The following is a 15,008-nucleotide window of genomic DNA, read 5'->3' as shown; positions in this document are numbered from 1 at the left end:
TGACATACTCACGCACACAAGAAATATATATATAAGATTACTAAATATTTATCTTGTATTATCCTTCGATTGTACGCATAATTCTAAAAGGTATCAAATAGTGCTTTCACAAAGCAAATACTTTTTCACAAGGTATATTGTAAGGGAGTGTGAATAAAATAGCACTAGTAATAGACTGAGATCTTAGTACTTACCGAATAAACAACATTATGCACTTTAAGTAGTCATATATATCTACCAATAATTTTGTTATATTAGATAATCCGCTTCTATATATATATATATATATAGAAGCGGATACCTATTGTCCATAAGGTAATATATATATATATATATATATATATATATATATATATATATATATATATATATATATATTACCTTATGGACAAATTCTAATAAACTAAGAGAGAAACTCTTCAGAAGACTATTTTTTTTCTTTAACCACAAACACACTATTAACGGCTTACTGACTGACGCCCAAATTACATGAGACAGACGAAAGAGAAGAAAACAAGAAGATAGTGCTGAAGATAGCCTAGACTGACTAGAGATAGATAGACTGACGCTGGTAACTGCAGTCAACTGCAGTTATCAGCGTCAGGCGCATAAAGGTGACGTGACAGTGATTTTCAGTAGAATATAAAATCATATCAAGGCTAAACAAAAACTGATATTTAATGTTAACTAACTTTGATTTTATATGCAGGTAAGTACTTTCTCTCGTACGATAGACGCGTTCATTTGTTAATATTATTTATCCTTTATTTAGCCTTAGTTTAAACATATAGTATTCTAACTTATAACTCTTATATGTGTTTATTGAGGAACATTGCGTTTAAATTTGATTCCAGTAAATTTAATTGCGAGTCACAGCTAACCTATGTATAATTATATAAAAATCGATTCAAATTTAAAAAATAACATAGGTAACTCCTTAAAATGAAATTATATTAACAATCACTGCAGTAAACTTCCATGAAAAAATCTACCCTGTGATTATTTTTGGCTTCTTTTTACATAAAATGTATTCACTAATAAATTCGTATTAAATAACATTGGCATGAATCTACTGTAAATTAAATCCAAGAAAAGAATTTTTCATTGTTTTTAAGTTATCTTATAACAATTATCATTACTAGATATCAAAGTTTTCAAGCTTATATTATGTAAGGAACATACATGGTTTAAGTGACAACAAACAGTATTTTATTAAGTACTTAAAAAAACTATATCGAATAATGCTTCAAGATCGGTACTCTCTGTAGGAGATCCGTAGAAAACCCAGAGTAACCGACATACGTCAAAGAGAATTTAAAAAATATTTATTAATAAAATAATAATCAATATGCACGGAAAGATTTTATATTTGTAGTACTAAATTGATAAGCTTTGATTGACTAGAATTAAGATTATGAATTTTATACGAAATAAGTGTGTGAACAAAATATATTTAATTTTATCAAGAAGTTTTATTTATTATTTGTAAACGTTACTAATTCCACATAAAAAATCTTTGAACAGTGCGTATTGTTGTGAGTGATGACTTCGAAAAGTAGTCGGTAAATAAGGGCCAGGTAAAAAATTTACTCAGCTGGCGGTGGAAAGAGCTTTTTTGTATCTATATAAACAAATTCGAAATGAGGAGATGGACGATTAAGATGGGCGAATTTTTAACCTGTGTATACGCTAATGATTTAAAAAGTTAAATTACATTTAATCATATTTTAAGAATTTAATTAATATTTTAAGGAATGACTAGCAACGAACATTAATTCTAACGAAAACTGAGTATTACACACAGAAACTTGCGCGGCCTTTCTGTAAGATCCATAAGTCGGCAGCTTTGCCCCGTACGCTCTGTACGCACTCTAAATAATACAATGCTTCAGTGAAAAACACAAGATCGGTACTCTCTGTAGGAGGAGATCCGCAGAAAAACCAGAGTTACCGACATACGTCAAAGAGTCGCGAAGCTAATGTAGCAGCAGGCGGGACGCAATACGATGGATTTTGGGGTCTCAAGGTGCTGGAATGGCGACCTTACGCCGGTAGATCCCCGATAAGGAAGACAGAGGATATCAAGCGAATCGTAGGGAGTCGCTGGAAAGAAGCGGCTCAAGACCTCGGATTTTGGAACTACCTATAAAATACCTTTGTCCAGCTGTGGACTTCAATCGGTTGAAGTGTTAATAATGGTAATGACAATTATCTCTTTCGTGGCCCGCAGATAGAGTATTCCACAGGTTCGCGGACATTTCTGATCGGTATATTTTTCAGAACGAGCCTAGAGTTGTTAAATATTGACGCGGCGAAAGATGGCACGCGAATGTCATTTTTGAACAAGTCATTAAATAGACTTGGTTTGTTAAATTAATAAAAAAACGACGCTGGCTAACCTCGCAGCAACGTGTCATCCTTGAATCTTCTTTCCGAAGTAAGTTCGAAGGATTAGTAACCAAAAATGTCCAGTTCTATTATTAAAATTCAGTTTGTTTGTAGTTATTTTTTAACGCAGTTTAATCTGTGACTGAAATACAGGCATCTTCACAGATGCAAGTTATATATCATGCATGTATTGGGAAAATTTACCGATTAAAATGGTAACACCCATTAAATCCTTTCGTGTAAACGACTAATGGCCTTTTTTTGTTTGTTAGATGGGTGGAAAGTATTTCGCCAACTTGATATGCTTCTTCCTGCTTCTTTTAAATGTCAGTTTCTTTAAATATTATGTTATTTGGGTTAGAATTGAAGTGTATGTAGCGAGTATTCGGTGCGTCCGTGTCCTCGGGGTCTTCAGCGTTTTGCTTCGGCGATGTTTCCGAATGCAGCTCGTGGCGGAAATTCCCTGAAAAGTTTACATTTACATGTATTTATGTACCCCGTAGTTAGCACAACAGGTTTGTTACTAGACCTCAGTATCGCGGGGCTTTTTTATTAAACTCTTATTATAATAAACGTTGTAAAACGTTGTAAAAAGTTCAAATTACTGAGAATACTGTATAATCAGCTTTACAATGTTTATTAATTTTATCTACTTCGTCATTAGTTAATCCATGCCACGTAACTAATAACACCAAAATAATATTGATAATGAAACAAAACAATTTGAACGCGATAGGAAACAGTTTTTGATGGGGAATCTTAACTTTAAAATTAGAGTACCTCTTAATGGGGAAACAAAATTATCCTTGTCACATAAGAAACCAGTGGCAATAATAATGAAAGCCGAACGACTCGCATGGATCGGGCATAACGCTTTTCCCTTACGTGACGATGTCTACCAGTTAACTCCTACCGCAAGCCGCGTTAAGTAGCTAAATTCTCAATTGCTTCTTTATTATTGCTCTAATAAAGCATTTCCAAGGATCAATTTTTTTATGAGCCCAGTAGATACTGTAATTAATTGGATGTTGGCATGAAGATACCTATAGGCCAATATTTCAGGAACACTGCATAAGGGCTAGCAAAACGAGCATAACATCTAACTAAGAATAAAACAAACGATAAAAAATACTTACAAGCAAAGCTTCACAGATGCGGTCGTACACATTCTGAAATTTACTATAGTCTACCTACATCAAAAATTAGAAAAAAAAAAAACTACAAAAATATGCACAAAACAACTGTTATATACTTGTGGTAAGTTTGAAATGTATATGTGCTTGCTCTTGCTCTTGCTTGTGTAAGCTTAACATGACGTTACCTTAAATAATGTATTTTATTGTAAATTAAAAAAAATTACACTAATACCAATAAACAAAACTTTTCAAAAGAGTATTTCTAACCGACTTGGTAGGTGATTATACACCATGGTGGTTTTGAGTTTTGGTATAGTCCCACATAACTTTCGTCCTGCCAAAGGATCGGAGGTAGCAAAAAGTTTTTCCACCACGCCACGGATTTTCAAATTTGGTTAGTTTCGGAGACAGACGACATAACTCCTCAAAAAAATTACAGCAAATCAATAGCGATTGCTATTGTCGCGTAAATATGAATTGTTCACCCAATTTGGCGGCCGATTGGCGCAGTTTGCAGCGACCCTGCTTTCTGAGTCCAAGGCCGTGGGTTCGATTCCCACAACTGGAAAATGTTTGTGTGATGAGCTTGAATGTTTTTCAGTGTCTGGGTGTTTATATATATATTATAAGAATTTATGTATTATATTCATAAAAATATTAAACAGCTATCTTAGTACCCATAACACAAGCTACGCTTACTTTGGGGCTAGGTGGCGATGTGTGTATTGTCGTAGTATATTTATTTATTTATTTAATTAAGCAACATAAAATCAAGCCTATAACACTCGAAGGAGTTACGCAGATGTATTCAGTATATCGAATTAAACAAAGTTAGAAATAGTTGCAACTGGAAGTTATTGTAGCACATCTTGTAATGAGGCCCGCTTCAGCGGGATGCACTTCGATCCTCCAGGATCTTTTGTGCTCAAACTGTAGCACATAGTATTCATCCTTGACTTATGCAGAAATGTATTTACTTTTTAGTTCGTAAGTACAACAAACATAAACGATATCGTTTTTGTATTTGTTAAAAAAATTTGGTCTGTTTTTGTATTTTGAATACACTGATCTCTGCTGGACTCTCTGGACGTATCATTACTTCAAGATTTACTCGTATGCCACATTTGGCTTAGCAAAGTTATTAAACAAAGTGCGTTAATAACAGAGGCCTGCATTGGTATGCTAAGTGAAATGTGTAAATAAAAAAAGCTTTAGATTATATAGATATAGGTATTTATTGGTAAAAGGTCCATTTGAGCATCCGTTAGACTAGAATCATAGACCATTTGGTATAATTTCACTTCGCTTTGTATATAAAAGACAAATTAAAAAAACTTGACACAGCTGAAGACTTACATCTATTATGTACGTTGGTTAAATTTATACTCCGCTCACTCTATTATTTGTATTCTAAATGATACCATAATATTCAAGGTCAGAATTTTTTTTTAAATCAGCTGCAGAACGTCGGAGAATGAATTTAGCACATTTTAGTATATAATTAGGTACCTAATTGCGCATCAGAAGTCAGTTAACCATACTGAATAAATTATTTATAATATATGTAAAGTGCTCTTTTCCTAAGTTCGTATATCGAACCTTTTCTTAAAGTCACAAATTTCTTGATTTAAAGACCTGAAGTAAAGGCTTTAAATGTTGTTTCTTGTATTTTCACAGAAACGCAATTTTGTCTTTATTTCAACTACCCATTGATGGGGAAATTATAAACATTATTATGTATATGTTTTATTTTTCTGTTTTATATATCAATCATTTTTAGAATTTATTTTTGAATCTAAAAATGATTGCATCCTAAATAAAAAGGTTTTGTCACAGAATATATAGGCAATGCTTTAGTAACGTCAGTATGCTAACGTTTAACATCCGTACAAAAGCAAACTGACATCGAGAATAGTACAATGAGCGGAATGTAACTTTTATTTTTTTAAATTCAATATGTTCTTAAGTAGATAAAATATACTTTAAAAAATCAGCTGTGCCATAGACTAGTAAAACTATAAAAGTGTATAGTAGAATCACACATTAAAAAGTTAATAAAAAGCGTATTATAAATCTCGGCAAATAATTTGAACCGTTATTATTCGCGGGGAGCGGTATTTTAATGTGTTGTACACTTTTAGCCAAAATATTGTCGTATCTTCAAGTCAGTTTCAATGTTTATACGGTTTGGTAAAAAAAATCATAATTCCATACTTACGACCCTGCAAAAAAGTGATACGGCTTTCAACCGAATTTTTTTTTAATGTAAAGTTAACATTTAATAATAAAATAATTTTATAATTTTAATGTATGATTGATTGTTTATGTTTGCGGTTTACTTCATTGATATTTAATTTAAAAAAAAAGTCAATTACAAAAAGCGAATCGCTTTTACCATTTATATTATCTTAAATTTGTTTTTCAAAGTTGTCATGATCATACTTTGCCTTAAGAACATAACATAACCAATAATATAATATTTTAAGAGCTCTTCGCGCCTAAAGGGGAAAAATTATATACAACTAATTTTGGCCGTAAATGGTATAGCTGTATACGCCCAAATATCATTCCATGACTAAAACTTGTGTTCAACTTATTTGCCATGATTATGTACTCTTAACGTATTCTAATATTGCAAAATAAAATGCATGCGATATACTAACGTAATAAAAAGGTGATATTGTAAGTGCTGTACTGAGATATTAACTAAGTTTTTGCAAAAGAATTTAGGTTCTTAACATTTATTACTATCAAGTATTTCTAATTATTAAGTAATTATTTATTTAGTCGTAATACTATGGGTAAAACATGCGTCAAAACATTTACTTCAAGTAAGCGTCAAAATATTAATGGTAAATTACCATTGTATAAGAAATAACTAAAATGCGTATGTTATAGTATCAAGTTGACTAATCATTACGTTTTGATGTGAAACATTTATTGGCGTGCATTGGCAGTAACATGGTACTAGTATGCCGTCACGAATAACGGCATGACGTTCTCTTATAGCGTCATGCCGTTCTCGACTAAAAGGTAAACATCGAACCAATACCACAGACTTTAGCGTAACCGACAAAAATCAAATTCTACGTTCTTAAGTTTGCGTTTGAAATAGTTTTGCTTATACTTGTGCTGTTTAACGATATAATGTTAAATTTTACAAATGCATTAATATGTAAAAATATTAAAATTAATTTGTCACTCCTGTATTTGCGTTTTGTCCGTTACGCCAGCGGGTTACGCTACTTCGCAAGGTAACCGGTTGATATTATATTGATTTTATTAATGAATCTCTTTTTTTTATTAAATTATTTTACTTCATGATTCATCGGTTCTTTCTTCATGTTTTGAATTTATCAAAAATTCAAAAATTCTAATATTATGTTAAATGTTTCACTTCTAACGGGTCCCGTGGCGGCCATCTTTTTATATATAGCCATTTTGTTTATTGCACCTAGAAATGAGCACGCCTTCCACAAGTCTTGAGTCTAGAGTACTCGACATTTAAACGGTATAGTATATGTTGCTCTGTGTATGCTATGAAAAGTGTTAAGTCTCTAACATTGGTTAGAAAATATTGTTAAATACTTTAAAAGCGACACTGGAATTCTTTGGTTGTCGTGCCGGGGAAATTTTTACTAAGACCGTCTGTCGGAAGAAGGTTTTTTTTATTTATAATTTTTTTTTAAATAAACAGATTAACCGTACACCAAGGTTGTAAGGTTAGGTTAATACACGCTGTATGCTGGTGATTAGTTAAACAATGATTTCTCTTTCTGTTATCTGTAATTTAACTGTCAGTTATTAGTAAGGGGGATATAGTGTAGGGAACTATAACTTGTAATCTATGGTAATGAACCTTAATGTCAATAATCTTCAGATGTTTTTTTATTAAAATGTTCAGAAAAAATATTCGAATATTTCATTTCTTGGATGAAATCATGGATATTTTTAGGACCCAATTTATTCAATTCCTTTTCGCTCGATGGTATAATTTGGGACTTAACACACTTTTCGCAGCAAATACAGAATTATACAGTAACACAGTGTATAATTAGGTCCAAACTTAATTATTGTGCGTGTAGGTTTTAACTGCTAAGCTAATATAAACAATTAAGAATAAAAAAATGCAATAATTAAGCAGTGAGACAAAGACAGTTACATATATATAAGAAACTATTTATATATCCACGTATATATATATATTTTCACAGTTTGACACTTTTAAATCTTTTGAACTGTCATGATATTGACCCAGAGTGTCGTAGAAAGACTTTGAGTCATCTGTCTTAGTTACATACAATACAATAAGTAAGTCGCAATTAGGGAAAAAGCGCAATCTAGTTTTCTAGTGTCATAGAGAAACGAGACCTAAAATAATTGGTAATTGGATAAATCACCAATTAATCCTTTTTAGAATGAAGCCATTTATGTTCATATTATTAGCTGTCTTTGTCTTATTCACATCCGTTAACGGCCAAATATTTTACTACAGTTGAAAGAATGCGTTCCTTACAATTAATTCGTTTTAACCAGACAACCAGTTACAGTTTGTAAATTTGAAGTGGCATTGAATATTTATTTTAATAATATATTCTGTTTATTATTGAAATGGAGGGTCGAACTCAGACATGCGATCGGTCGTAAATATATGTCAAAATCAAAATAACAACTGTTCCAGTTCCAGAGTTGAATATCTAAATTGCTGTGAAGGCGATCGTTTAACGCTTAAGATCATGTAGGCCATTTGCTTGGTAAGCCGATGCAATAATTACTAAAGTAAAATGTATAACATAAATTTTAATAAACCCCCGACTCATATAACTTGTAACCGAATTACGAAATACAGTTGAATGGTGCTTAAGTATATTTCATAAGCACCCTGTAAAAATATTAAATCAAATGGAGAATATTTATTTTTCCATAAAAAAACTAATGCAAAACATTCAAGTGTGCACTTGTGACAACCCTATTGAAGATAAAAGACCGACACGAGCATAGTATCCACGCTACGCGACGCGTACCTATTAAAGTGAAAGGAGTCATGGGCAGCATGTGATGGGTTGTATCTGATTTGTTTCGGTAAATACTATGGCAGTGGTTTATTCAAATCTATCAGCGTTTCGGTTTAGTGCACATTATGCTATAAGTCAATCCCTTCCATTTGAAACCCGCACTGAGGGAGTTGTGAAAAAAATTGTAATTCGCCATTTTCTGGTGGAGGCCATCTTGGATTTTAATTTATCATAGCATTTCAATACCCATATTTCGATAAAATATGTAGTCCGCCATTTTGAGGCGGCGGCCATCTTGGAACGACTTTCATCAAACAGCTTGTCTACGACTAATTCAACTTTCAAACAAAAAAAAAACAAAATCGAAATCGGTTCATCCGTTCGGAAAATACAATGCCACAGACAGACACAAACATTCAGACACGTCAATCAATAACACCCCCAATTCAAATAACACCCCGTCGTTTTTGCGTCGGGGGTTAAAAAAAAGAAGACGAATGTGTTTTTTTTATTAATGCTTTATATGACCAAGTAATAGAATTCAGGAGCGCATTCTCTCATCTGCCGCTGAGTGTAAGGTAAGGAACAACGACACACGTTCAAACGTCATGAGGTGCAACACTTCAAGCCACTACAATTACAGTTGACCTTCCGCGCCCTGCTCCTACAGAACCCGTAACACTTGAGCGCCAAGCAACACAAGCCACCCTTTTTACTACTACCCGACTTGCAGGACTCCCTGCTATCAAGTCTTTGCAGCGTTGCGTTTTTATCGCTGTCCCTGTTCAACAACATATCCAATCTAGTTTTAAGTTGAGACGGCGATACGCTTCTATCTCGTGGCAAATTTAAACTTGTCACGATTATATCATCGACGTCGATGTCTGTCAAATCGGATCCGGACGCGTCGGCGTTCGGTGTGTGAGATTCGACGCTTTCCGGCGTGTACGGATCGGAGAACTGTTTGGGATTCAACAGCGATGTGTCGATGTCGTTCACGAAAATCCCGTCAACGCTCGAATAGTCGACGCTAGTGATTTCTACGTACGGAATGCGTAGCATCTTTTCGTTAAGCGAACCCGTTCTAGTGCGTTTTACTCTACGGTCGTCGGGTAGTAGTTTGTCAGGGTGGCTGGTGGAATATTCTAGATTGTTTATGGCCAGTATTTTGTTCGCGTAAAGGTCCGGGTCTGTGGGGAGACGGCGGAGACGCGGATGCGGTTTGCACTTTACGGTACCTCTATCGCTTTGCAGCATCACCCGGAGATATATCGGCTGTGGACAATGTTTAACGGTTGGTAGAAGTATGCAAGTGAATGTTTTATTTAAAAAAAAAAAATCAAAATATTAAGTTATACTTCGTCGATTTCCTTCAAGATACGACGACATATTGAATTAAATCCATACTAATATTATAATTGCGAAAGTATGTTTGTTTGTTTGTCCTTCGTTTATTCCCTAAATAAGCAACCTATCAACTTAATTTGTGGCATAGTTTTATGATAGGACGCATAGTGACAGAGGCTACTTTGATCCTAGGAAAACATACGGTTCCCAAGGGATTTGTAAAAAAAACTGCAATAAACGCGGATGAAGTTCGCGGGCAAAATCAAGTTAGAATATAAGTTGGAACTTAGTTTCCGGCATTTTAATCATACTTTTTCTATCTCTCTTTTTTTGTATCTTTCAAGAAAATCGACGATATCAAATTCAATTTATTGTTATTCTACTTTTTTTTAATAAGTTTAATAAGCTTGCGATTACAGCTGTATAAAAATGTTAAAAGTAGTAAAAAAAATTAAAGTCAATCTATAGATTCATTTTGATAACAAATTTACTAAATGGCAGTTATAATAAAATATTATTAATAGTGTCTAGGACATGCAGTGTTCGGAAAATAGTAGATTTTTTTTTAAAGTTTTATAAGTATAGTAGAATTTTGTACTAATTGGTAGAAAATGGTAGTTTACCTTATGGTCACCCATACAAGCAGCCTCTCCTATAACTCCATACTCGCTCCGCCGTCGAGCCGGCGCGTCAACCAATCGCCGCAATTCAGCCGATGTCTCACCAGATTTTGGGGAACCTTCCGACTGATTCCGTACAAGTTTGCGTCGTCCTGGAGAAACTTCGGAATCCGATACCCTGCACCAAAAACAACTACTTAATACTAGAAGGTAATAATTTAATAATCCAGTGGCGTGTATAGAGTTTATGTACAGAGTATGCAGACGTTATAAAATGGCGAAAATCTCCAGTACATCGTTATAAATACTTAAGGGTAGGCTTTATATAACTCTTACAATGCCTTTTCTTAAGTTTTTTGAAACTCGTACTGGAGATTTTTTTAATTTTATATCATTTGCATATCCCGTGCATACCCTCTATGCACGCCACTGATATTATCATATTCATTTGTTATCCCACAACAAGTCAGCCCTTGACTGCAATCTCACCTGGTGGTAAGTTATGATGCAGTCTAAAATGGTAGCGTATGTAATGGTAGTCTAACATCGTACCGGAACGCTAAATAGCTTATCGGCACGTCTTTGTCGGTAGGCGATTTTGTATTCCGGTACGTTGTCGCACTATATACTCAATCCTGCAAATAATTTCTGATAACTTTCGCAGAACTTTCTACTAATTTCATAAGTTTAAATTTTTAAGCCTCATTTGAAGAGCGGTGTAATTAAATAAAATTAGTGCTAGGTAATTGGGTTGTATATAAAACACATATTTTGTGGAAACATCTATCCATACTGATAAAACACAAAACAACATTTAGAATACAAACTTAACTTTGATAATATATAGTGTGAGTGTACATTAATTATGAATGAGTGTGTGAACGAAAAAAAAAGATTATGAGTGCAGGAATCCACCAAAATAACACGGATGTTTGTATAACCAAACTTTTAACATTCATAATCCAAAAAACATTTATCGCCATTTCATTAGCAAATTTTAACATTGAGTGTACATTTATGTGTGTGTATGTATGAAAATATATATATATACATATATATGACTATGAGTGCAAAAAACCACCGAAACAACTCTTGATGTTTTTATAACAAAATTGTCACATTCATAATTTAAATAACATTTATCTCAATTTCATCACAATCGCAACATCCCACATCGATTGACTTACTGTTTTTGCTTTGTGAAAAATTTCCATTTCAGTCTGTAAAAGTTTAGTTTGGATACAATTTATTAAAAGTTTATACAAAATCAATAAAGGATTAAACGTCCTTTTTATACATTCTATTTTATTCTAACTTGTCTTATGGTGTAAAAAAAATCATTTCTATTAAGTATATATGTTTTAAAAATATAAAAAAAAACACGTGTGATAAAATAAATAAACACAAACATGTTTTTATTTTAACATATTGAAATAAACTTAAAGCTAAAAAGTAACGAAGAAATTGTTTACATTATAAGACAGGTGAGAAAAAATAGACCTTCAGTTAATTTCATCTGTGGCTTCACTAACGTTAAGTTCGATTTTTATATAAACTTCAAGCCAAATTTGGCCCTCTTAGGTGATGAATGAATTTTCAGAAATCAGTGTCAGTCAGTCAGTCAAGATAGTCAGTAACCTTTTTTTTAATTAATTACCTTGTATAAAAACTTTGAAAAACTCTTTCTAGTGGAGACCAGTCCATTTGGAAACCCTTTTTGATGTCGGCAATAAATTGAAGGGCTTACCTAGCATTAATAGCTTGCTGCAAGCTGGTTGGATCTGCAATGCTTTTCCTGCTAGGCTGTATGGTCGGAACATTCAACACGTCCAATTCCGCTGCGCTGCTCTTCTTCTCCAGGGTTTTGCTAGGACTCCATTGCTGAGAAATAATCGATTGAGGAATTTAAATATTGATCTATTCATCCACAAAAACATTTATTGTCTATATTCAGCTTAATACGATTAAAAACTATCTTCTCTCTTCTCAGTCGGTTCGCTCTTGTCAGAGCGGTCGTGGTCGTCATTTAAGGGTTGTGGCACGCTTAACTATTCGTCGCCACTCCTCTCTGGCAGCTGCCTTTCTTGCACACTCATGTAAGGGGACAGCCACTGCAGCCTTTATTTGGTCAGCCCATCTCATGAAAACTATCTTCACTCATAGTATAATTTAACTTTCCATTCAAATCGTAAACCCGAACGCAAAATGATGGCAAAATGAAAGGAGACTGATGAAAAAATTAAATCAGACTGATGGCAGAATGAAATGAACTGATGGCAGAAAAAAATTACACGTATTGCAGACTGAAATTAGATTGATGACAGAGTAAAATTTTAATCAAGGCCGAAATTATTTACACAGACTGTATAATGAAAAGAGACGATTGGCAGAAAAAACAGAACCTTAGCAGAAAGAAATGAGACTGATGGCAGAATGAAATGAGATTGATGGCAGAATGAAATGAGACTGTTGGCAGAATAAAATAGGCCTATAGCAGAAAGAAAGGAGAAGCATGATACTGACAGCAGAATGAAATGAGATTCATGACAGAATGCAAGAGACTCATATTAAATGAAATAAGACTGATGGAAGAATGAAGTGAGATTGATGACAGAATGAAATGAGACACTTATGGCACGCTATAAATGAAACTCTCAGCTGGATGCAAATGAGACTGGTGGCTGGAAGAAATGAGATAAGTGGCAGGATGAAATGAGACTGATGGAAGAATGAAATCACACTGAGCTCGGTGACCGATGGTCAGGTTGGCTCGAGACTAATACCTGATTGTTATGTCTCGCCGGTGAGCCAGACCGGGCCGGGCTGCTGTCTGAAGATGACACTCGTCCGCTACCACTGTCCGTGGAATCTGCTACAGACTTCCTAAAACACAGTTACTATTTTTATAACTAACTCACAGACTCATATGTGGACGCATTCTTTCCATGTCTGAAGCTGGATAAAACTATTGGATTTTTAAGTATTTGGCATTATTTAATCATCGTGCTTTGGAGAGAACGTAAAGCCACCCGTCCAAGTTATCGCACACCGCAAACCTGATTAAAGTATTGTAGGGAATCTTAACTGTTAATAAACTGCCCATGCACAATAAACATGATTATGGTAAAAACGGTATGAACCTAGTATTCCGATTACTAACTCACCTAGAGCTATGCAATCTATTCTCGCCAGTTCTTGCATCGCCTTGCTGTATTAACAAGCGGGCGGATTGAGACAGGAAAACTCTGTCGCACCAAGCAGGACATCTGTAAAAAATACCATATCACCTAACATGCACTTATTCTTGATTATACAAAGCAGAATAAAATTGTCTTTTATGCTCTTGTGCATTAATACCTTTGTTAGAACAATATAGTATGTATGGAATTTCTAGATAACCAAAAACATTGTACGAGTGCATTTTAGATTGAGCAATATCAGACGATCGCCTAACATTTTAATTAGAAATATTATATATAGGTTCTAAATTCAAGATCTTTCAATACCTATAAATGTTTAGTTCTCGTTGAAGTGAAAATAAGTCGAATAAGCATTTATATAAAAATAATACAGGATAATGAGTTTTATGTATTTGAATATCAGATACCCTACATAAAATGCTTTAGGTAGATTCGTTGACCTCTTTTCGGTCTGTTTCCGGTCACTTGATCTCTTTCCGTTCGCATCAGATCTGTTTTCTGCAGACTACGAGAGTGAGGGAATATAGATTGCACCGGTTTTAGTGGACACACTTGTGAGTTATTGACTATTGCATCTCCCGCATATATGAAAATCTCGCTGGAGATCGACCACCGTGCCCGAAATTGATCAGGGAAACTGTTTTACACACTGGGGAACACATTTTTTTAAACGTCTTTCAATGATCTATAATTTTTTAGAACAAAGTAGCCGTTTAAGAAGGAATGTTAACAGTTGAAAAATAGAATTCACCATGTCGGATAAGCTACTTGAACGAAATACACACCTGGTCTTCATATAATGCGTGGGTAAATGCACATCTTCTTCGAATGGGTAACTGGGAGGAAACTTCACTGGGAACTCGTAGAGATTCGGTTTGAAGGCTTCTAGCTCGCGATCGAATTTTTGCAGCTGGAACATGTGATATCAGACTAAGCTAGGAGGGTTCCAAACGCGCCCTGGTCTAAGAAGAGCCCATTACAAACTAAACCAGGTTTTTTTTGTTATCACCATCTCCTAGTAGAGTTAATGTTTAGCTATGAAGTTAGAGCAATTCAAACCCAAGCTTTTTTATTACATATTTAATATTATAATAGGATTTTTCTATAACCTTCTGTTTTATATAAACTTTGAATTTATTGAGAGACATCTTAAGGATTCCATATGGTAATTTGTTATAAAATGATATACATATAATTACCCTATAATGAAAAAAATATCTTCTTTAACCCGATTCTATGCGGGAGAGATTGGGTTATATGGGATTGAAGAAAGGGCTAAGATAGACTACAGTTTATGTATAT

General features: G+C 34.0%; 1 protein-coding gene across 2 annotated transcripts in view; it reads right to left on the bottom strand.

Annotated features, from left to right (window-relative positions):
• Nucleotides 1-1,760: 1,760 nt before the first annotated feature.
• Nucleotides 1,761-15,008, bottom strand: part of LOC120634160 (inositol polyphosphate-5-phosphatase A) — a 32,706-nt gene continuing 19,458 nt past the window's right edge. Inside the window, exons 7-13 of one of the 2 annotated variants that reach the window (XM_039904584.1) lie at nucleotides 14,492-14,616; nucleotides 13,671-13,772; nucleotides 13,290-13,389; nucleotides 12,254-12,387; nucleotides 10,510-10,684; nucleotides 9,778-9,814; nucleotides 1,761-2,851 (exon numbers count right to left, since the gene is read on the bottom strand). In XM_039904584.1, coding sequence (XP_039760518.1) covers nucleotides 2,709-2,851; nucleotides 9,778-9,814; nucleotides 10,510-10,684; nucleotides 12,254-12,387; nucleotides 13,290-13,389; nucleotides 13,671-13,772; nucleotides 14,492-14,616 — 816 coding nt within the window. In that variant the 3' untranslated portion in view covers nucleotides 1,761-2,708. Of the gene's footprint in view, nucleotides 2,852-4,734; nucleotides 9,815-10,509; nucleotides 10,685-12,253; nucleotides 12,388-13,289; nucleotides 13,390-13,670; nucleotides 13,773-14,491; nucleotides 14,617-15,008 lie in introns of those variants that run through there. The other variant, XM_039904583.1, reaches the window with a different exon arrangement.

This window comes from Pararge aegeria, chromosome 23, assembly GCF_905163445.1.
Source record: "Pararge aegeria chromosome 23, ilParAegt1.1, whole genome shotgun sequence".
Classification (NCBI taxonomy): domain Eukaryota; kingdom Metazoa; phylum Arthropoda; class Insecta; order Lepidoptera; family Nymphalidae; genus Pararge; species Pararge aegeria.
The sequence above is the reverse complement of the archived record's forward strand: the minus strand, read 5'-3'. Positions and strand labels throughout refer to the sequence as shown.